The sequence below is a fragment of the Pistacia vera genome, unplaced genomic scaffold, assembly GCF_008641045.1.
Source record: "Pistacia vera cultivar Batoury unplaced genomic scaffold, PisVer_v2 Contig140, whole genome shotgun sequence".
Classification (NCBI taxonomy): domain Eukaryota; kingdom Viridiplantae; phylum Streptophyta; class Magnoliopsida; order Sapindales; family Anacardiaceae; genus Pistacia; species Pistacia vera.
In genome coordinates this window covers 1,240,719-1,265,173 of record NW_022195467.1, presented here as the reverse complement: position 1 = coordinate 1,265,173, position 24,455 = coordinate 1,240,719, and the positions used below count along the sequence as shown (strand labels likewise).

Here is a 24,455-nt window from a genome sequence, read left to right as displayed (position 1 = left end):
AAAAGGGTGCTCGGGGTATATTGCTCATCTAGTGCATAGTAATGATGTCCCATAACCAGAGATTCAGAATGTGCCAATAGTCCGGGAGTTTTTAGATGTATTTCTGAAAGATTTGTCGGGTTTATCTCTGGAAAGAGAAGTAGAATTTAGTATTGAACTGGCACCAGGGACAGCACCAATTTCTAAAGCCCCTTACCAGATGGCCCCAGCTGAACTTCAGGAATTGAAAAAGCAGCTTCAGGAACTCTTAGACAAGGGCTTTATTCGACCTAGCCATTCTCCTTGGGGTGCTCCAATTTTATTTGTGAAGAAGAAAGATGGATCTCTATGGATGTGTATAGATTACAGAGAGTTAAATAAAGTGACAGTGAAAAATAAATACCTGTTACCTCGCATAGATGATTTGTTTGATCAGCTGAAAGGAGCAGCCGTGTTTTCAAAGATTGATTTGAGCCCGGGTTATCACCAGGTAATGGTTACAGAGCAAGATATTGCCTAGACTGCTTTTCGAACCAGATATCAGCATTATGAGTTTGTGGTGATGCCTTTTAGGTTAACCAATGGCCCAACAGTTGATCCGTGTTTCTTACAACATGCAAAAATAGCAAGTGCACTAGTCGCTCAAGTAATAAAATGATGAGTAGGATATCATTCCCACGAGGATTGTTAGCAAAGCACTAAGTTTCCTAATATTACCTAGTTGAAGCAATCGAATACTTTGGATTGGTGGGACCAAATTTTAATTAAAAAGACAATGAATTTTAGACTAAGAATTAAAACTTGATTAAGAAAGCAATATGAAAACACGGAATATCAATTCAGGCAAAATGGGTAGGGTTTTGACTTCATTCGGATTTTATGGGTTAAACCTAAAAATTACACTAAATTCACATTCATATGCAATGGTTGTAAATCGAACTCGCTAATGTGTTAAACATACCCTCTCGGGCTATGTTTTCCTATTCATCCTTATTAACCTTCCGCACCCAACAAAATGAAGATTAATAATTCCAAACTCATTAAGCAAAAGAATTCTAAAATGATTGCATTAATTCTTGAATCTATCTCTAGCATCCAATACTATAATGGTGTTTACCCAATAAGCCTAACATGAATTATTTCTCAATCTCATCATGTTCATCATATAAAGCATTAAAAATTCAGAGTAACACATAACCCATGCAAATTCATATGAAAATAAAACAATGAAACACTTAACCCATTAAAATCCAAACTACAATCAAAACCCTAACCCATAAAAGATTAGTTCATAGCTAAATTAATACTACAAAAACGAAAAACGGAAATAAACAAGTTCAACATAATGGAACTAAGATGAAAGATAAGAAATCTCCCCAAAAGATGAATCTCCCAGTCAGAATCCGAATCTTCTCCCTTTAACAATCCGAAAAGCTCAAAGTTTTACTCTAAGAAAATTGTAAAAAGCGGCTCAACCTAAAAAGCTGAAGACCCTTTGGCAAAAGGTTAAGTTTTTCTTTTATACTTAGTCCAAATAACCCAGCCAAAACACGCACAAAACGAAACTGTGCGTTTAAAAAAACTGGAAAAATTGACTGTCGCCGCGGCGAAGAATGAAGCAGACACATTCGTCCCTGGCTTACTTTGCCGCGGCGAAGACAATTTCTTCATCGAGGCGAAGCTACTTGAAAAGTTCTGAAATTATAGAACTGCCACTCTGCTTGCTTCTTCGTTCGATTCTCGGTGCTCTTCCTTGGGAACAAGCTTCATCGTGCTTTATCCTGCTCCGGAACTCTCCAATCTTCTGAGATCCTCTTATTTTTTAGTCAAAATTATCCAATTTTGTCCTTATTTGCTCAAAATGTCCATTTTAACCTGAAACACGAAAAGTAAAGAATTAAGCAACAATTCAGGTCAAAATGCACTGGAAAGTACCTGAAATTTGACAAAAAGATCAAATAAAAACTGTATAATTTACGGATTATCAATAGTCTTTATGGATTTAATGAACTGGGTGTTTCAGGATTGTCTTGATCGATTCATAGTGGTGTTTATTGATGATATCCTAGTTTATTCTAAGACAGAAGAGGAGCATGAAGAACACCTGAGATTTGTGCTACAGCGATTGCGAGATAAGAAGCTGTTTGCCAAATTTTCTAAGTGTAAGTTTTGGCTAGATCAAGTTATCTTCCTGGGCCATACCGTCTCAAAGGAGGGTATATTAGTGGATCCAAGTAAAGTAAAGGCAATTCTGGAATGACAACAGCCGAAGATATTAAAGGAAGTTAGAAGTTTCTTGGGGCTAGCAAGCTACTATAGGCGGTTTGTAGTAGGGTTCAGTTGGCTAAGCCGCTTACAACTCTCACCAAATAGAGAACATCTTTCATATGGTCGAATGCCTGTGAAGAAAGTTTTCAAGAGTTAAAGAGATGATTGACTACAGCTCTTATTCTTGTGTTACCACAGGAGGGTGTAGATTATGATATTTATACAGATGCCTCATTTCAAGGACTTGGTGCAGTATTGATGCATTTGGGTAGAGTAATAGCCTATGCTTCTTGAAAGTTAAAAGAGTATGAGATGAGATACCCTAAGCATGCTCTAGAGTTGGCTGCTGTAGTTTTTGCACTAAAAATATGGAGGCATTATTTGTATGGAGCAAAGAGTAACATTTATACGGATCATAAGAGTTTGAAGTACTTCTTCACCCAAAGAGAGTTGAATATGAGGCAAATGAGATGGTTAGAGCTAGTAAAGGATTATGATTGTGAAATTAAGTATCAACCTGGAAAAGCCAATGTAGTAGTTGATGCCTTGAGTAGAATGGCCTACTTGTCTCAACTCACAAGATAGAAAGAGTTATTGGGAGAGTTGATAAAGGACCAAAAAGAGGTGATACCAGGAAGGCTTGCCAGGTTAGAAATTCAGCCTACTTTGCTAGAAGAGATTAAATGTTAGTAAACAGTCCCATATACGCAAAGGAAACAAAAATATATAATACAAGGATTGTTTACATGAGCCAAGATCAAGGGTATAATTTTACAATTCATATTAAAATAAAATCTGCAGAAAAATAAATCCGAGTTTAAAGAAACAACGCACGTTGGAGGTTCCTCCAATTTGTCAACGAGGTTTGCTACCGATCCAAGTGTATGATCGACCATATAGTCCACACGAATACAATCTCAAAAGACCAAAGAGGGATTTGCTAGATCCTCTTTGCTCAAGATTAAGGAGAAAGCAAATCAATTGAATTGATTTTAGGCCAAAAGGTATTGCTAAGCGTGGGAGAGAAAGAGAGAGGCCGTGTGTGTTTTAATTTCAAAGGAAATCCATTAATGAATAATCCACCCTTTTCTTTTTATTTAAAAAATCAAGTTGCCCTATGCCAATGAATAGGCTTGGCTCCAACCTAAACACACATATTGCCAAACACTCCCAATTTGATATTTTATTTCCATCATTACTCAATTAAATCAATTAATATTATTTATATATATTAACATTTAACATAATAATAATAATTTAATATGTGCGAACACATATTTAAACGTAATTTCACTTATTTATTTCTAATAATTAATAAGCTATGAATCCAGCAAATTTAAATTGCACTATGAAATTACCAAAATACCCTTTCGCCTTAAAAGATGAAAACACCCTTCTTTCTTCCTGAGTCTTAATTATCTTTTATGTGTTGACCCATAGGCTCCTCATCATACCGGCAGTGTATAGTATCGCGATTAACACCAATAATCTTCTACTAATACACGACCAAGATTGGCTCCTAGCAAGGCATCATGGCCACCCGATAGATTCGATTCAGCAAAGTAGCTACCTGTCAATGATATGGTTACGTGCAATTCGTCCTTCATCATACGTTTTCTCGATGAGACAACATAGAAATAGTGGTCACCTTCGGTTACTCTCGATATTATGCATTCAGTTTTTGGACCAATGACCCTATATAAAATTGGATAGAGCAACAACTCAATCCCCCTGTGGCAACAGTTTAACGTCATTGCCATATACTGAATTGCGCCTGAGATAACTTCTCTCGTACCCGGAGTGATGAATCACTTGTCAATCCACCATAGTCTTGATACACTCCTTGATGCGCCATCACCACCGTATGACAGCCTGAAAAGAACTAGCGTTAGGCTAATGTCAAACTTCACCAATCGTGCACAAGGCACTCTGGTGATCTCAAGTCTAAGGATCACATGCACCACCATTTGTTAGAGGATTTGTTCCATAGACACTGGGGTTACCATCCATATGGAATCCCTGGTGTCGTTAGTGAACTTGCTGCGGTGTAATCATCTACAGCAAGCACCCATGTGTTGCACCAGGTTGTCACCAAACCCCTTGACAAGTGAGATCAGTCACTGCCTTTCGACAGGGTCGTTCAACACTATGATAGCCTTACCGTATTATCTGTGCCCTTCTCTTCAAAATAACTGGCTACAGAACGTTTTTAGAATGGCCACCATATGTGCTCACAGGGGTTCTCACTATCAAGTTTGAAACACTTGATACCCTTGTCACAGTTCAACCATTCTAAGGAAATATATCAATACATATTGCAATAATAATGATTTACGCGATATAGAATAAGATGCCTTTATTATTGATTATAACATTTTACAAAAAGTCAATTTATATAATTTGATTGGCTCTAGGCACCTACTCCAACAATCTCCCACTTGCACATAACCAATCATTCATGTACTTAACACTGATGACCCAAGTGCTTGTACTATACCAATCATTCATGCACTCAACATTGAATGACCCATTGCCATCATGCTTCTGCTGCGACATAACTTTATAGTGGGTTGGTAGGTATTCTAACAAATCTGCACATTCCTTCTTATCGATCATTCAGACATATTGAATCAACTATGTAAGTGTTTGGATTACTGTGAGATCGTGATTTCTTAGCCACAAAAAGGCTCCATTGTTATCGCAGTATACTATACTGGATTGAATGCTTGAAATCAAATCAGTTCAGTAATGAACTTCTTGATCCAAACCACCTACACGTACATTAAAATGCATAACTTAGCATCACATTGAAAACTCAGCTACAGTACACGTGATTCGAGTCTTCCGCTCACTACAGTTACATTAAGACAAAAATGTTATCCCAAATTGCGAACTATAACCATCCTTTCCCCATTTGGAAATAGCGTCACTGTATTCCTTATAGTGAGCTCATCTTTCCTCCTAGACCAAGAATATGTTCTTAAGCCCTTTCAAGTACTTAAGAATGTCCATTGACACTCACCTAGTGTCATTACTTGGATTTAGCTGATATCTTCTATAGTGCTGATTGCACATAAGACATCAATCTAAGTACAAACATATTGCTCACTTAGCCTGATTGATATCCATTACAAGTGATGAATGCACATTAGATTATCAATCTTAGCATACAAGATGGATCCACTTGTTGAAGCATGTGGGATCCTCTCATTCTATCTCTCTCATTGTGTGGTAAGGACACATATCCTTACACAGATAGACACCATATGCCATTAGAAGAAATCCCTTCTTGGATTTTTCTATACTGAATGCGTTCAGTACCTTGTCTATGTACTCTGACTTAGTTTGCACTTACAGATCTATCATGATAGATCTTTATTCAAGGATGTGGCTGCTTCCCCTAAGTCCTTCATGAGAGCACTTGGATACCAAGTCTTTACCAACTGCAAGTTTGGTATATCATTCCCATCAGAAGTATGTCATCGACATACAGTAGAATACTTTGTGCTCCCACTCACTTTTCTTGTAAACCAAGGCTCATCTCTGTTCTGATAAAAACTCGATTCTTTTACGGCTTCATCAAAACAAATGTTCCAGCTCCTTGGGCTTGCTATAGTCCATAATGATCTCTGCAACTTGCATACCTTATTAGCTTGACTATCAGAAACGAAACCATTAGGTTGTATCATATACACATCCTCCTCAAGGTTTCCGTTCAGGAAAGGCAGTTTTGACATCCATTTGCCAATCTCAAGTGTTATGATATGTAGCAATTGCAAGCATAATCTGTGGATTTATCATGGCAACTGGTGAAAAGGTTTCTTCATAGTCAATGCCATGAATTTGTTTGAAACCTTTGGCAACCAGTCATGCTTTATAAGTGTGCCCGATGTCAACCATGTCAGTCTTCTTCTCAGACCCATTTACCCCTATGGGTTTTAACCCTTCAGTGTTCCACTAGAGACCACACTTGGTTCTGGTACATGAGTCCACTCAGATTTCATGGCTTCAAGCCATTTAATAGAATCTGATCTGATATAGCGTCTTTGTAGGTTCTGGTTCTCATCTTGGTGACAGTACGTCACATGTTGAGTCACGAGATAACCGTATCTCTCGGCTCATGGCGTACTCTCCCAGATCTACGTAGCTCCTATGCTACTTGATGGTTCACTTTGATCCACAAATGTCGGTAACCTCCTCATGACGCTCAACCACTTCCTGTGCACATCGTCCATCTTTCGTCTAGTATTTCTTGTGGTTCTATAACTTCATCAAGTTCTACTTTTCTCCCACTAGTACTTCTTAAAAAATATTCCTTTCTAGGAAACATCAGATCAAGCAACAAAAATTTTGCGCTCTTCTGTGTGCAGAAATAGTATCCTTTGGTCTCCTTTGGATACCCCACAAATATACATTACAGGATTTTGGGCCCAACTTGTTCGAAGTCATTTCTTAACATAAGCTTTGCAACCCAAATCCTTGATAAGACAATTGGGCTTTCGCCCACTTCATAGCTCATATGGGTCTTATCTATAGACTTTGACAGCACCGGTTCAAAACATGAGTCGCAGTCTCTAGTGTATAACCCCAGAATGATGCGGTAAATCACTAAAACTCATCATGGACTTAACCTGTCATAAGGTCATATTCCTCCTTTCTGACACTCCATGTGTTGGGGTGTATATAGGAGGGGTGAGTATGATACTATCCCACATCCCTTCAGGGTATGTTTAGCTCAACTTGCCAAAGTTGGCATAGTTGTCATTTTTTAGATTATCCCTTGTTGTCTTTCTTAAGAACATATTATTATGAAACAGTTCCATAAAGAATATTTTTATACTCAAGACATAATCCATTAGTAAACTAATTTCTCATTTGTTCCTATGTGACACAGAAATAAATTTCTAGAAACTGAAATAATCCACAATTTCCAGAAACAGTCCATCCTAAATCAGACGAGATATCTTACAGCAATGCAGCAGCACGTGCTTCATTTCTAACTGGTAGGTCCACCTTTCCTTCGGTGAGCAATCTACTCTATCGTAGTTCCTGCACATCAATCAAATGGTGAGAACCACATCTTGTGTCAACTAGATGTTTACGAGAGAAGTTAATCTTAAGAATGTACCTAACAAGAAGTGACATTATTCTTCTATTTTGCTAGGAAGGCCTTGCAATGTTTCCTTCATGCTGGATTCCCACAGTGAGGACAAACGCTTTCCTTTCTGTAACAGTTCTTTCCAATGACTTCTGACCATTTCCTTTTCACTTGAGTTGGCTTTAACCAACGTCAATGTTTCTGACATTTTCATGCCTGATTTAGTGGCCTTCAACAAATCCAGAAGCTCGAAGGGTATTCTTCTTATCTTCCTCAATGAAGTCATAGACAATTGAGAATAAGAATCCGATAATGACTGTAATATTAGTTTATTGCTAAACCTTCTTTAGTCCACACCAAAATCTCAACTTGTTCATATACTACCGGTCCACTTGAGTATATGATCGCCAATTTTGGTACCCTCTTCCGTCTTACATCTGAATGACCGAGACACCATAGCTTCTCATTTCTTCGAAGAAAATGAAGAATAGAAGCTAAATCCATTTTCTGGCCCTACTGTCGTAGTAATGGTGCCATTGATGCAAGCACAATGTATCTAGTCATTTTTGCTTTTGCATCATGTGTATGCTTCACTATACATACCCAGTCTCATGGATAGAACTATCACAGGCTCTTGTGATAGAGCTTGCTCAATGGTGTATAACTATCGCTTGACTAAAGTATTTAGTTATACTCTAATCCAGTCAACGAAATTTTCACCATTCCATTTCTCTCCCAGTTTGATGATTTGTCGCATTGATTTGGGATCATTTTGCTCAAATTTAAGTGAATCTACAAGTGCAGAAAAAGTAACCGTTATACCATGTTCATTATTTGTTTAATATGTCTTTATTAAACGAAGCTCCCACTATTTAACTCAAGGTCTAAGCCCCACCATTAACTTGGAAGTCCGTTGACTTTCTATGGACTGAGATCCTATCCTCGCCCATTTCAAACCTTCGCTCTGGCGAACAAGCCAAATGAGTTGATTAGATAGGCCCACAAACTTAATCCACACCAGATGATAGCTCCCACTATCAACCTCAAATGTGAGAAAAGCAACATGCCAATCACACAATCCAATGGTCACTACTGCCATCGTCCTCAAGGTGTTCTTAGTATCGTAGAGTGGACACCACATGTCACACTACACGTATATGTGTATTGCTCTACTATGCCTATGTCACGTTTATCACATTCGCTTGGCGAACACAGCAAAACCGTCATTTTAAGTCGACCCATCACTTAAGGAAAACTCCAATGCATTTTAACCTCCCACTGTAGAAGTGTACCCTTCGCTTTGGCGAACAAGGTTTCGACAAATTGGTTGATTAAAAACCATGGTGATGGAGGCTTAGTTGCTTATATACTTTAATTGAGGGTTTTGTTATTTAATGTCTCACCATATTATATCTTTGTTAGAATGACATTGTTTGGCATGTTATTGAACATTCAACCTTACATGCATTCTAACAAACTATTAAAATGTGCTGGTACATGGCCCACCTAAAACTGATTTCCCGAGCCTAGAGGGATCGGTGGGGTCACCTAGGGTCTGTAATAAACATCATGAGTCTTAAGTATGGTTTCCTCGTCCTTTGCTCGTCTTTCAAGTACATTACAAAATATCGTTTTAATATTACAATAAATAATTATACATCTTTACATCATAAATTTAGAAATCTTGATTTACATTCGGGGAATGAGTGAGAAGAAATGTACACGAGATATGAGAAAGGCAGGACACGGAGGCCCTATTTAATAATATACAACCAACATAACCAAAATATTTTAAAACATTCACCCTTAGGTCTAAGGCTCATGTACCGGGCACCAGCAATATATAAACAAGTACACAACGTACATTTAAAAACAATCAATTTTTGAAATTGTGGGTCAATACTATTTACCCCCTAATAATTACTATTTACCCCCTGAAATTTTAGAACTTGTTTGGTCCAAAGTTTTGAAACTTTACATTTTGCCCCCTGCACACGTCGGAAGTGCACTCGTTGCGGTGACGCCGCGGCATGCATTGGTAACTTGACGTCATGCTTATCGCCATGGTGATTTGGTACAATGCTAGTCTAAGGATGATCGCCGCAGCAATGGATTTATCATCGCGGCAAGCGAATGTTTTCGTACAGCGCTCATCCAGAGGACGATCGCTGCGGTGATGCTTTATATAGCCACGGCGAGCGCTAGTTTCATCACCAGCGCTAGCGTGAACACGCTCGCTGTGAAGATGGTTATATCGCCGCAGCGAGCATACCAGATCTTAGCTCCAGATCTGTTCATACAGCCAACCATATACACTTAAAAACGGATTTTGCAATCAATCAAACACATTGATCTCAACAAACTCCATCAACCATTAAACCAACTTGTAGTCATCACAAATTAGATTAATCGATTAATCAATTTCTCAAAAATTGATTTAAGGCAGATTTTATAAGGCAATATTATATCATCAAATACATGTCATCAACCATCCAAATAAAAATTGTAAAATTCATACCCTGGGCTTTGATACCACTGTTAGTAAACGTCCCCATATACGCAGCAAAACAAAAATATATAATACAAGGATCGTTTACATAGCCAAGATCAAGGGTATATTTTACAATTCTATTAAATAAATCTGCAGAAAAATAATCTGAGTTTAAAGAAAACAAACGCACGTTGGAGGCTCCTCCAATTTGTCAATGAGTGTTTTGCTACCGATCCAAGTGTAGGATCGAACCCACTAGTCCACACGAATACAATCTCAAAGAACCAAAGAGGGTTTGCTAGATCCTCTTTGGCTTCAGATTAGAAGAAAGCAAATCATTGAATTGATTTTAGGCCAAAGGTTTGTTGCTGGCGTGGGAAGAGAAAGAGGGGCTGGTGTGTGTTTTAATTTCAAAGGAATCCATAATGGAATAATCACACACTTTTCTTTTTTATAGATAATCAAGTTGCCCTATTCCCAATATGGAAAGCCTTGGCTCCAACCAAACCACCCATGTTGCCAAACACTCCCAATTTGATATTTTTATTTTCCATCATTATCTCAATTAAAATCATAATATATATTTAATAATATTAACATTTAACAATAATGATAATATATTTAAATATGTGCGAACACATATTTAAACATATTTCACTTATTTAATTTTTCTAACAAATTAATAAAGGCTATGATCTCAGCAAATTTAATTGCACTATGAAATTACCAAATCCCCTTTACCTTAAAAGACGAAAACACCCTGCTTTCTTCCTGATCTTAAATTATCTCTATGTGTGTGCCATAGGCTCCTCATAATACCCGTTAGTGTATAGTATCGCGATTACACCAATTAATCGTCTCACTAATACACAGACCAAGATTGGCCCCTAGCAGGCATCATGGCCACCCGATAGATTCGGATTTAGTAAAGTAGCTACCTGTCAACGATATGGTTACTGTGCAATTCGATCCTTTCATCATATGTTATCTTACGAGACGAAGGTATAGAAATATTGTCAACCTGCGTGTACTCTCGATATTTGTATTCAGTTTCTGGACCAATGACCCGTATTAAAACTGGATGAGCAACAACTCAATCCCACTGTGGCCACAGTTTTTAACGTCATTGCCATATACTAAATTACGCCGTGAGATAACTTCTCTCGTACCTGGAGTGATGAATCCTCTGTCAATCCACCATAGTCTTGATACACTCCTCGATGCAGCAAATCACCACCGTATTGACAGCTCTGAAAAAACTACGTTAGGCTAGTGTCAAACTGCACCAATTGGTGCGCAAGGTGCTCTGGTGATCTCAAGTCTAAGATCACATGCCTCCCCATTCGTTAGAGGATTTGTTCCATAGACATTGGGGTTACCATCCATATAGAATCCTCTGGTGGGTCAGTCCAGTGAACTTGCTACGGTGTAATCGTCTACAGCAAGCACCCATGTGTTACACAAGGTTGTCATCAAACAACCTTGACAAGTGAGATCAGTCATTGCCTTTCGACAGGGTCATTCAACACTATGATAGCCTTATCGTATTATCTGTGCCTTTACTTTAGAATAATACTGGGGCTACGGACGTTTCTAGAATGGCCACCATATGTGCTCATAAGGTTCTCACTATCAAGATTTGAAACACTTGATACCCTCGTCACGGTTCTAAGATTCTAAGGACATATATCAATATATATTGCAATAATAATGATTTACGCGATATAGAATAAGATGCCTTTTATTATTGATTAATGAACATTATTACAAAGAGTTGTTGATGAGTGGTGTTAGAAAGTAAGTCAGCAAGTGATTGAGGGCAAGATATCAGAATTTCAGTTGTTAGATGGTGTCCTCCACTGTCAAAATCATATATGCATTCCTCAAGATGCTGAGTTGAAGAGAAAGATTCTTGCAGAGGAACCAAGATGTATCAAGATTTAAAGAAAAGTTATTGGTGGCCAGGTATGAAGAGAGATATTGGAGATTATGTGACTAAGTGTTTGGTTTGTCAACAAGTGAAAGCAAAACACCAAAGACCATCAGGTTTGCTTCAGCCACTCAGCATTACTGAATGGAAATGGGAAAGTATATCAATGGATTTTATCACAGGCCTTCCAAGACTTCAAAAGGGGTTCATTACATTTATTGATGATCACACTAGAGTATGTTAGGTATACTTGATGAAAAACAAGTTTGAAGCACGTCAATTGTTCAAAAACTTTCATTCAACAGTTGAAACTCAGTTTCGAGAAAAAATCCAGGTTTTACGGACTGATAATGGTAAGGAATATTTTCACTCTATCCTAGGAAACTACCTATTACATCACAGGATTGTTCATCAAAGCTTTTGTGTTAATACCCCTCAACAAAATGGGATAGTTGAAAGAAAGAATAGGCACCTATTAGAGGTAACTAGAGTCTTAATGTTTACCATGAATGTACCTAAGTATTTTTGGAGTCATGTGATTTTAATAGCTGCATCTTTGATAAATGGAGTACCTACTAGAATTCTTGATTTTCATACACCTCTTGAGACTTTGCTAAAGATCTTTCCTAGTTGTAGGATCCTAAATACTTTACCCGTAAAGGTGTTTGGATGTATTGCTTTTGTACATGTTATGTCTCCTAATAGAAGAAAGCTAGACTCTAGGGCCATTAAATGTATCTTGCTTGGATATTCTCCCACACAGAAAGACTATTAGTGCTATTGCCCTATAAAGAGAAAATTATATGTCTATAGTGATGTTACATTTTTTGAGTCACATCCATTCTTTCCCACTTCCTTTCAGGGGAGAATTTGAGAGATTGTGAAGGTCATTCGTGGGAAGTAGTGTTACCCTTACAACCACACTTGAGTCAGTCTCAGTAGTCTCCCAGTCCAGGTTAAAGTTCAAAGTCACCTAGTTTCCTATAGGTCAGCCTAGTCCTATAAGAATGAGCCAGTCTCCTAATCAGCCTAATTCAGGTTAGGTTCCTATAGGTCAGCCTAGTCTTATAAAGATGAGTCAGTCTCGTGGTCAGCCTACCAATTTAGGTCCTACTCTAACTATATAGCCCACTCTTGGTAAACCAAACTCCTAGGAAGGATTGGAACCAAGGGGAGGTATGGAGAGATTAAATAAGCTGGGTCTTCAATGTTATTCTCGAAAAACTGACTATCAAAATGGAAGGAAACCTAATGATCTGCATGAGCAATCATCCCAACTAGAAGAAACCAGTGATTCACAGTCACAAGATAAGGAAGAACTATCTTCTGATGAGTCTAAATCAGGGCATGATGATTTACATTTACGTATTGCTCTAAGGAAGGGTGTTAGATCCTGTACGTTGCATCCTATTGCTAAGTATGTGGCATACGATAAGTTGGCAGATGATTTTTTGGCATTCACCACTGGTCTCTCAATTGTGAAGGTTCCAGCACCGATGCATGAGGCATTAGGGGATAAAAAGTGGAGGAAGACTGTGATAGAGGAGATGGAGGCTTTTGAGAAAAAACAAGACTTGGGAGTTGGTGAGTTCACCTAGAGGGAAAACAACTGTGAGGTGCAAGTGGGTGTTTACTATTTAGTATAAGGCATATGGAACAGTTGAAAGGTATAAGGCAAGGCTAGCGGCAAGGGGATTTATGCAAATGCATGGAGTAGACTATGAGGTGATATTTGCTTCGGTGGCTAAGTTGAATACTATCAGGGTGCTCGTCTCTTGCAACAAATCTAGATTGGCCTTTACAACAACTAGATGTGAAAAAACGCGTTTTTGAATGGTGAACTTGCAAAAGAGGTATACATGGAAATGCCACCAGGGTTTGAAGGAAGTGGAAAGGATAGAGAAGTGTGCAAATTGAAGAAATCATTATATGGCCCAAAACAGTCTCCACAAGCCTGGTTTGAAAAATTCATAAAGGCTATTAAGATGTATTGTTTTACTCGGGGGCAGACTGATCATACATTATTCCTTAAAACCTCTATAGGTAAGATTACTATTTTAATTGTTTATGTAGACGATATTATTATTACTGAAGATAGTTTTGAAGAAATGGAGGCTGTTAAGAAGGCTCTTGCTTGGGATTTTGAATTGAAAGACTTGGGGCAGTTGAGGTATTTTCTTGGTATGGAGATTGCTAGGAGTAAAAAGGGAATTTCAGTTTCACAAAGAAAATATGTGCTGGATTTACTGAAGGAGATAGGTATGCTACGTTGCAAGCCAGTTGAGACTCCCATTGAACCAAATTTGAAATTTGAGGAAATGAGTTGTGATGCTCTGGTTGATAAAGGTCGGTATCAAAGGTTGGTTGGGAAGTTGATATACCTATCTCATATTAGACCTGACATAACCTTTCCGGTGAGCATAGTGAGTCAGCATATGCATAGCCCACTAGAGAAGCATTTTGGGGCTGTGAGTAAGATTCTAAGGTACCTTAAAATGACCCTTAGGAAGGGGCTATTTTTTGGTAAAAAGAATGAAAGGAAAGTAGAACCATTCATGGATGCGGACTGGGCTGGTTCTGTGGATGATAAAAGATCGACCGTAGGTTATTACACTTTTGTTTAGGGAAATTTAGTAACCTGGAGAAGTAAGAAGTAGAACATGGTAGCTCGAAGTAGTGTTGAGGCTGAATTTTGTGCTATGGCTCATGGGATTTGTGAACTAATATGGCTAAGAAGAATCTTGGGAGGGCTTGAAATCAAAAGTGCGGAGCCTATGAGGTTGTACTGTGACAACAAGGTTGCGATTGGGATAGCACACAATCCAGTGCATCATGATAGGACCAAGCACGTTGAAATAGATAGACATTTCATCAAAGAGATGATAGAAGATAAGCTGTTGTGTGTTACCTACTTGCCTACAAGTCAGTAGACAATATATGTTCTTACAAAAGGACTGCCTAGACAGTTGTTTGTTAATCTAGTTTCCATGCTGGGAATGATAAATATCTTTTCACCGGCTGGAGGGGAGTGTAGGATTTCTAGATTAGAATATGATCAATTTAAGAGTTATCTAAGTCTTATCTAGTTTAAGGGATTGAAATAAAAAGATTATCGGGATTTGTTTTCTCTTGATTTCATGTTTAAATCTCTCTATATGAGATTTGGGCTAGTTTGGTTTGTAATTCAAAAATAATTTTGCAAAATTAAGTTACAACTAAAAATTTTAAAGTTTTATCTCTAAATTTTAAATATATGAAAATATATTTTGTATTTTAAATCTCTTTAAGAGATTTGGGCCAGTTTCGTTTGTGATTCAAAAATAATTTTAAAAAACTAAGTTACAATTAAAAATCTTAAAGCTTTATCTCAAAATTTTAAATATTTGAAAATATATCTGGTATTAAAAATTGTTTTTGAAGTTAAAAACTACATAAAGACTGAGAAATTATATTTTTCTTGTTTTCCAATTTTACACTAATTTTTAGGATTATATGCAAAAACATTGTTTGGAAAACATTTCAACTTATTTTTATAAAAACGTATTTTCATAAAATTCCTTATATTCCTTGTTTTTGAAAATAAAACACCATTTAAAATTTATAACAAATAGGCTCTTATTTAGATTATAAACTTGTATATGTATTTATGTTATATTTATAGTTGTGATTGTGGCTATTCAGCGCACGGGATTGTGCTAAATTTTAAGTATGGTTGTTGAACGCTTAACTATCAATTTAAGCTTTTAAGTCAAGTTGTTACATAACATTGTTAAAGATGTTACTGAATTATGATACATCTGCTTGGTATTTATTGAATGTATGCAATCCTTGCTATTTTAACTCAATGCGTAAAGATGCCCTTTCTCATATTACACCCCACTTGGAAGAGCTGCAACTATTTAGGTTATAGCAAGAAGCCAAATCTGTTCTTAAACTAATAGATCAGAAAGAGAAGTCGCATAAGAAAAGTGTTAATGGAAAGAGTAAAACAAATGCAAATATGACTGACAAACAGTCTCCAGCTAAGCAGCAGAAAAATATTGCCCAAAACCCAAAACAAAGTGCATGGGAAAGAAAGGGGATGAGCACAAAACTTAGCTGAAGAAAAGGAAGTAGAAGAAGCAAAATCCAAGTTTGAAGAGCATTGAAATGAGTAGCACATCAAAGACTCCACCACTGGAAGAGCTAAAGTATACACTGACGAGTGTACTGCATTTTTATCAAACCTTAACTTCAGGGCAAGTAGAGATTCTCTCGCACTTCAGAGAGAGATTGCTTTTTATTCTTTTTTGACGCTGGATAGGCAAATACAGAGAGATAATTTTGATGGTTTTAAATGTTTTTTAGACAACTTCTGAAGATTTGAAAAAATTCTTTAGCGATGTTGGTGGGATTGGATCTGTTTGAATTCTATAGGACAAGTTCACCGGAAAGTCAAAGGTATGACTCTGTTTCTCTCATTCATTATTTGTCAGTGTTCTTTGTCCTTTATGTTTCAAATGAAAAAAAGGGGAAGCTATCCACTAAACCTTCCATGTGCACATCAGTCTTACAGTCAAATCCTTATTTAACATTGCTTGACCTTTAAACTTCAACATATGTATGCATAATGTGGACTATACCACAGAAATTAGCCATAAGAAACTAATTTTAATAAGATTGGGAGATCAGCATGGCCGATGCTTCAGGGAGATAGAAACTGCTAATTGCAGTCCATTCTCTTTGATCAAATTTCTCAAGGGTGTTCACTGAAACTGCAATTTGATTTCTTCCTTGCATGCAATCAATAAATCATTTAGTTGTTACGCTTTTGGTTTTAAGATGAATGTCCCCTCCAGAGATGACTATGCAGTCTCAAATAAACCTGCAGAAGCGTTGAATTCCATAATTATGGTAAAATTGCTTAATTTTCTAAGTATAAAAAGTCTAACTGTCTAAGAGCATATTTTTTCATTTTTCTAGCAAGTGATATGCTTAGGAGACTCAACCATAATCCAATACAGATTTACCCATATTCCAGCTTGCCTTTAAACTGTAGAGCATCTGTATGGGACTGTTGCGTACTAATTTATAATATCCTCTAATTGATTTTTGAAGGGCTTCGCATATGTGGATTTTGCCGATGATGCACACCTTGCTGCAGCTGTAGGAAAGAACAAAAAAAATTTCTTGGGAAGAGGATAAGCATTGCAAGATCAAATCTGAAGCAAAAGAGAAAGGATTCTGCTAGTCATGGGGCCTCTGGAGAACATGGTAGGCTAAGTGGAATTATGTTTTATCTTTGTTATTACTTGTGTGTGTTTGTTTGTGTGCAATGCAGTCTATAGACATTAGCATGTTTGTGTTTCCCACTTCTACCTTTTATTTTCTTACTCCTTTGGGTTAAATGGCAGCGGAGAGTAGTAATCAGATTTTCAGGGAGTCTAGAGCGCCACACTCTGCTACTAATACACATAGTGATAGCATTCAACTGAAGGGGAGGAACACATTTGCAATGCCAAGGAACTCAGACCACTTGGTGTCCCCTCAACAAATCCAAAAGTTGGGGAAGTGGAAGATGAGAAGCCGAAGTCAAATAATGAGTTCAGAGAAATGTTCCTTAAGAAGTGAGGTTTGTTCCTGGGGTTACATGTTACATGTTAAGTAGAATAGCACAGTAATTGGTAAACTTCCCTTTCTTATAAAAAACAGAAGGTTTTGCCTTATTATGTTTCTATAAACACAGTTATGACGAAAGATACCTCTTTGAGAACGAAAAATGTATATGCTATTGAGATCAATCTATATCAGTACCCTTCTTGTAAATTTTCTTCCAGATATGTCAAAGTTTATATCCATTTTATTCAAAGGGGTAAAGTTCTAATATGCTTCCTGTGGAACATATATTTCATCCAATTTGTGATGAGGATAGCCTCAATACCTTATCCCAAGATTCAGAGAAATTTTAGCCAATTAGATGGCGATCAAGTTCCTTTTTATGTGACAAATGACCAATGGCATAGGATCCAAGATCATGAAAACTATTATGGGTTAGAGGTCTATTCTTGGTCTAAAATAACATTGAATACTCACAGTGTAACTGTTAGGTTCTTTGCTTTTCTGTACCTATTGATTGTATTCTAGTGGAGAATCCATTTTACTATTTAACATAGACGAAAATCCTAATGCAGAAAGATGGACCACTAGAGCACTATTAAGTTTGTGTACTGAAACAGCAATGGCCTTGCATCTCATGCTTGTGGAAAATGTGAAAAATTGTCTTTGGTCTGGAAATTGTCTAAGGAAGAATATGAAGAATATCATCTGTATGCTCACCTGATTAAAATTTCCGCACACATATATTCATTTTTGTTATCTGTTTTGAATGAATATCCATATCTCATATGATTATGTTTGTTTCACTTAGACTCTTCATGATTCTAATAGATGCTTTCATAAAATTTCTCGTAGAATCGAGAATGACGTTTTCACCTTGTACATGTTAGATCATGTATTAGTACCAATCTTCAAAAAGGATCTAATTGTTTCACTTTCTATTTTCAGAATGGAACATTTACATAATCCCCATGAATATGATTAAAAGTTATTCCATGGTATTTGTATGATATTCCTTCTTAACTTTAAGCGAGTACTTGAGAGGGTTTAAGTGATCTATGAATTATTTTTCGTTTTTCGTTTCTTTTATGTACTAAGTCACTAAGTGCGAGATTCCCCCTGGCGACCATTATTAACTTGTTCTCCCATGGGCTCTTTCCCATGTCGCCTCCTCGAATCAGCTTGACTTCTAACTTCGCACCCATGAGTTTCATATTTGGAATTTGCTAACCCCTTTCTCATATTTGGAAGGGGTATTTATACAAGTTTACACCAAAGGAAGTAGAGAGGAATTCGGGATTGCCATCAAACTTGGTAAGCGATTTTGTGATTTTAGTGATTGTGTCCTAGGATTGAGCAGATATTGATTCGTTCTTATCGCTCACGAGATGTTCTAGATAAGGCTTATCCCTTAGTTTGTCAAACAGTTGTATTGGATGGTCGCGACGAGGTTATGCTAAGTCGGACTTCAAGATTCCATGACCTTAAGATCACGTCGATCTACTGATTTTTGGGCTATTGAGACTTTTGAGCTTACGATAAAAATCACACACAATAGATATTAAAGTAGAGGTCATGATTTGAATCTCTCATGTATTACATCCTGATGTATTTGGGTTGGTCTTTCTGTCTGAATTTGGGCTTGGTTTATGTAACACGTGAAGATGCCTCTTTTTCAGTTAAGCTTTTAGGCCAAGTTGTTTTTCAACAAAATTGTTGTTGAAATTTTGTTATAATTCAATTTCTTGTGGTCTTTCTTGCTTTTAATATAAGTAATCAAGACGAAATCAAAGACATCACTAAGTTGGAGGACACACTAAGAAAAGCCACTGCTACAAAGAGAAGAATTAGAGAGAAAATGAGTAGGAAATATTCTCTATTGCCATCCGCCGCCCATGCTTCGCCATAGAGTTAGGTAGGCCCCCACAAGCTGCTAAAAGATTTCAGTTTCAAACCAGGAAGCCTTTCTCTTTTTAGGAAAAACTGTTTTCGTGCAGTCTCTTAGTCAACTACCTGAACTTTTGATAGGTCACTCAACGTTAACACCCTCCTCTACCCTCCGCCCTTTATTCGAATGGTGGTTTCCGCTTCCTTCCCCATACCATAGAAAAAGGGCTTTCCTACTCTGCTTCTGATTTTTCGGATTATTAGGAAAGAGTTGATACGAATGATTTTGATGCTGAGGGATCGGGATTTGCTTCTTCTCTAGGACCTGCTTCGGCTTGAGCTTAAGATTCGGCTACTTCGAATGCCCCTCTTCCCCTTGCTTTGAGCAAATCCCCTTCTTGCAATTCTTCTTTTTTTTTTGGTTCGAAATCACTTGCCTGTGTTTTCCGGTTAGCTCTTCTTTCACATTGATCCTCTGCTAAGCTAAGCAAGAAAAAACCTACTAATCCTGCAGTTTCCCCTGCCTTTTGCTTAATGCAAATTGGTTCTCGTCCCGTCTGAAATAGAAATACGTCTTATCGCTCTTGACTACGTGGCACTCACTATTTGTACTCATTCCTCCCATTCCCTCCCCGAATCCCTTCTTTCAATGGATCTTTTCCTGCCTGCGAATCTCCTTCTTCCTTTAATGAAATAGATCGGTCTTCCCGCTTAATCAGTACAAGATTCCCGTCCTCGCTTCTTCCGTGGGGGAGTATAGCGCTTTCCTTCCTCTAGTTCGAGAGTTGCAGGAGCAAGAAAGGGGTTTCCATTAGCATTAGTAGTTGTAGTTGGCACTCATCCCGCTCTTGCTTCCTCGAGCATCGATGCAGCAAGGAGTTCATCGATTGAAGTATTTCAGTATGAGTGAAGTTCCTGTTCTGTTTCGTATCAAGTAGGGATCCTCTGTTTAGCGAATCGATTTTCTGTTTAGCTTAGCTCATCCCGGTTTATAGAAAACGTTCTTCATGGCCCTTTTTCTTTTAATTAAGGTGTAATACTCACTTGTAAATGATTGGTGTCAGAATTTTTCACTGATCAGGTGTGATCAGTCTCATCCGTGTAAGAATTAGGAATTCCTCTTCCAACTCGTCCCGGAATAGGCGTTATGGCAAAGAACAAGAAGAAAACAAAAGGAGAAATTTGTCCAATAGTAACAAATGGTGCCTCCACAGGTTGACATCCGATCCAACCTAGTAGTAAGCAATCCGCCAAAAGCAACCAAAATATTCCTTGGTGAATCGGGCGAAAACTTGAACTACGCACATACATACTTTTAAAAAAAGGTAAAGCCAACAGACATATAAAAACTGGTGCTATTGCGGCTACACCTCCCGATTTGTCAGGTATAGCTATCGAAGAATGGCATGGATCGGTAGGAAATACCATTCCGGCACAATATGAGCGGGGTGGGCATCGGATTAGCAGGTATATAATTGTCGGGATGCCCCAAAACATTAGGAGCATAAAAATCCAAATGGAAAAAAAGATAGCAAAAGCTACCCAACCCACTAGATCCTTTACATAAAAATAGGGTAAAAAGAAATTTTATCCATCTCTGAATGTACACCCAATGGATTATTTGATCCATATTGATGCAATGCGGCCAGATGAAGAAGACTGGCGCCTACTAAAATAAAGGGCAGTAATGATGAGACTAAAAAACGATTTAAGGTGGCATTGTCCACGAGAAACCACCCCAAAGCCAAGTCACTATGGTACTCCTACTACAGTATGGCGCTAGCTAAGCTTGTAATTACTGTAGCTCCCCAAAAGCTCATCTGACCCCAAGGGAGTACGTATCCTGTAAAAGCTGTCACAATCATTAATAGGAAGATTACAACTCCGAGACACCAAACAAATTCCCTAGGACTGCTATAACTCGCATGATATGACCACGAAAAATATGAAGGTGAACCACAATGGAGAAACATACTTGCCCCATTAGCATGCATATAACGGAGCAACCAGCCCCCTCAACATCTCTCATAACGTGTTCTACGCTGTTGAAAGCTAGATCCACATGAGGTGTGTAATGCATAGCTAAAAAAACGCCAGTCACTATCTGAATGACTAAACAAATACCAGCTAACGGACCGAACCCCCACCAATAACTAAGATTGCTCGGGGTTGGATAATCTATCAAATGCTGATTAGTGTGGAGGATATAGGTTGTTTAAGAAGAGAGAATCGTTGGTTCCTTATAGTCATTTCTCTTTCCTATCGTGACAACTCTTGTTCACCCACTTTTTTTTGCGTTCTAGGGCCCTAAAATATCCTAAAATATATATATTGATATTTGAGCCTTTCTTTGACTTTTGAAAGCATTCCTCGGGGGCGAATTAAGCGTCGACGTTTTTAGAATTCTTTCTCCTACACACCTTTGCCCTCTTTCACCGAAGAGGAAAGAAGAATCTTTCAAGCGGGCAGAGACCTAAATTTCTTAGATTCATTCCTAAGCTTGCTTTGTCGCAGCAAGATGGATTGGATGATCAGTCCGAGAGTGCTGTAGAGAAGAGAAAGCGGTCAAAACTTCTCTGATTCGGTCACCGAGCAGTCGGACAACCCTTCAGTAACCCAGGATGACCCCGAGAGAAGATCTCGTCCACCAAGCGGGACAGCGGAGTGCGATCCTTAAGCAATTGGAGGTTCTCGCTCATCTCTTGGGATCCATATCATCTGAATACTTTTCCTGTTACATTAGCATAGCTAAATTTGAATAGGATGACTCAGCGTCAGGAAAAGTAAGCCCCCCTTTGCCTTGATTTAATTTGGCTTCGCTGCGCTCTGAATCAATCAATAAGCTTATTGATTGGATTCATCCTATTTCATTTGGGCGAGAGGTCCGAAGGAACAAAGAAGCTCGACTGTAAGGAGAGGTGCTTTAGCAACTCGACTGAAAAGGCGTTCCTCGAGAGTGAAACGAGAGGGAGGCTGGGCTTATCCATGGGACTTGCCTTGGCGGTTAGACTTTATTTTAACACATCCTCGAATTCGTCTCGTCGGTTGGTTGATTCTCGAAATAACCTCTTGAGAAAAAAAAAGGTCCATCAGGTTTTGCCCTGCCATCTCCGGCGAGGCCCCATATCCGTGAGACTGGATCACTGTAATTCACGGAAGTCCATTTGGACCTCTCCTTTTAGTCGAGTCACTCCGTGCCTCTCGGGAGTAGGGCTTTGTTCTGGGGGGGCCGACTTGCGCTGCTTTATAAGGGAGAGAATTTCATAAAGTAACTCTCTCTATCTATCCTTAGAAGTAGGGCGAGAGAAAGTCAATATGATATTTGCGTTGGTTTTTCCAACGAAACAAAGCATTATCATTCGGAAGGCTCAGTCCCAACTCGGACTTCCATAATGGGTTCATCCCTCCGCACTACGGCGCTCCAATGAACAAGAGTTCTCCGCCTTAGTATATTTAGAAGAGTAGTCGGGAGTTACATTCGTAACTTAATGTTATGTTCACGCATTATATCTTTCTTTCCAAGAGTACTACCTGTACGTAGTCTATGTCTGGGGAGCATACTTGACAGGAAATAGACACAAGCGGTAGAGAGGTCCCCCACTTCGATTCCCGCCCCGTTAGCATCTCCGATCCAAGATAAGGGATTACTCTGTTAGGTCTTTTCGGTCCGGAGCCGGCCGGTAATGGACCTACTTACCTTGCTTGTGGACCAGCTGCGGAGCTAACCTTTCTTTGTTCTATTGGTTTGGTGGTTGCTACCAAGACGATTTCTTTATGCCCATCAAAGTACCTCGAGATGCTAATCCACGAAAAACGATACGATAAATTCGAAAGAACTCAGATACAGAACGAGGGCGACCCGTGGAAATACATCGGTTTCTTACTCGTGCAAAGGAACTCTTTCTTGGCAACTTGGACAACTTATAACGATGTTTGTCCCGCATCTCACTACGAAGATCGGGATCTTTATAAAAGGCTTTAGAAAGCTTTCGTCTTCATATTTAGTCGCGAGCAATCTACGTTTGTGATCTCGTATATTTCGCTTCTCCGACATCTTACTGAGTTTCCCCCTCATCTTTTTGCAAAAAGATCAAATCTCAATGTCGCTTAGGAAAGGAAATCCGATCGCAACCAAAAATACGGGGAAAACGGAATTGGATCACATTTCTCTGTCCCGTTAGAGCTCAAATTGACGTACATCAAAAAATCCCGAGAAAACGGAATTTTGAAAATTAATGTTTTTTCTATAACTCATCGGATCGGGGAAGACATTCACTGACCTACTAGAGGGAAGAATGACTCCTATTGACCGAAGGCTAAAGGACTCCTATTCTTTTTTCACAATCGCCGATCAGATGTTAGGAATCGATTGCAGCGAGAAGCCTCTCTTGGCCAAGAAGCAAGAGTTCCGGTGCGGGAGTAAGAATCTTATCCAATCTGTCTATTAGTGGAATCCCCAAAAATGAATATGAATCTCGTGCAAATGAAGGGCAATTTTATGGCTTAAAGGAGCTTTTAAGCCACTCTTCTAATTCCTCTTGGGTTATTTCCGATCGGATCTTGCCAGGGGTTGGGAAATGATTCAGTTCCAAAGCCAAAGATCGTAGTTCTCGAACGAGCAATCGAAAAGATTCTGGAGCATCTTCAGGTTTAGGTATTGTTCCTCCAATGATCGTAGTACCAAGTACTTCTTGGCGAGCTCTAATATGATCNCAAAGATCTGTCATAGCAGAATAAAACTCATGAACACTCATATTCTTCTGCTGAAGAGCTCGTATGTCATTCTCCAATTGATACTGCTTTGCAAAATTTGACTGAGTAAATAACCTTTGTAGATGATCCCAAACCTCTTTTGCTGTCTCATACTTCGCTAACTGTGTACCTATGGAATGCCCAACAGAATTATTGATCCAAGTAATAATTTTTGCATTGTTTGCTTCCCAGGCATCTATCAAAGCATCATAACCCTCCTCAGTATTCTTAGGTTTCACAGAAGTTCCACTAACATATCCCCACATCTTTTTACCCTTAAGAAAATTTCTCATCACATAACTCCAATACGAATAATTCTTGTCATCTAACCTCACACTTACAGACTGAAGCGAATCGTCTCTTTCAGTAGCCATATTAAAAAAAAAATAAAGAAACCAGAATGCAAAAGGAAGGAAAACGAAATACCAGATTGCCGAAATTGAATGAATACCAAT

The 24,455-nt window shown here is 38.3% G+C and overlaps 1 protein-coding gene across 1 annotated transcript; it reads left to right on the top strand.

Moving 5' to 3' along the window:
* Positions 1–12,944: 12,944 nt before the first annotated feature.
* LOC116123194 (uncharacterized mitochondrial protein AtMg00810-like) lies at positions 12,945–14,390 on the top strand. Its single transcript, XM_031409000.1, has 2 exons — positions 12,945–13,350; positions 13,861–14,390. Exons 1-2 carry the CDS (start codon positions 12,945–12,947, stop codon positions 14,388–14,390), a joined length of 936 nt encoding a protein of 311 aa, XP_031264860.1.
* Positions 14,391–24,455: the final 10,065 nt, after the last annotated feature.

What these genes read in the sequence shown, in the direction of transcription:
- LOC116123194 (XM_031409000.1), top strand. Translation starts at nt 12,945, where the DNA reads ATGGAGAGATTAAATAAGCTGGGTCTTCAATGTTATTCTCGAAAAACT. An exon ending in AAAACAAGACTTGGGAGTTG is followed by an intron (nt 13,351 to 13,860) that starts GTGAGTTCACCT and finishes TTATTACTGAAG; the next exon opens with ATAGTTTTGAAGAAATGGAG.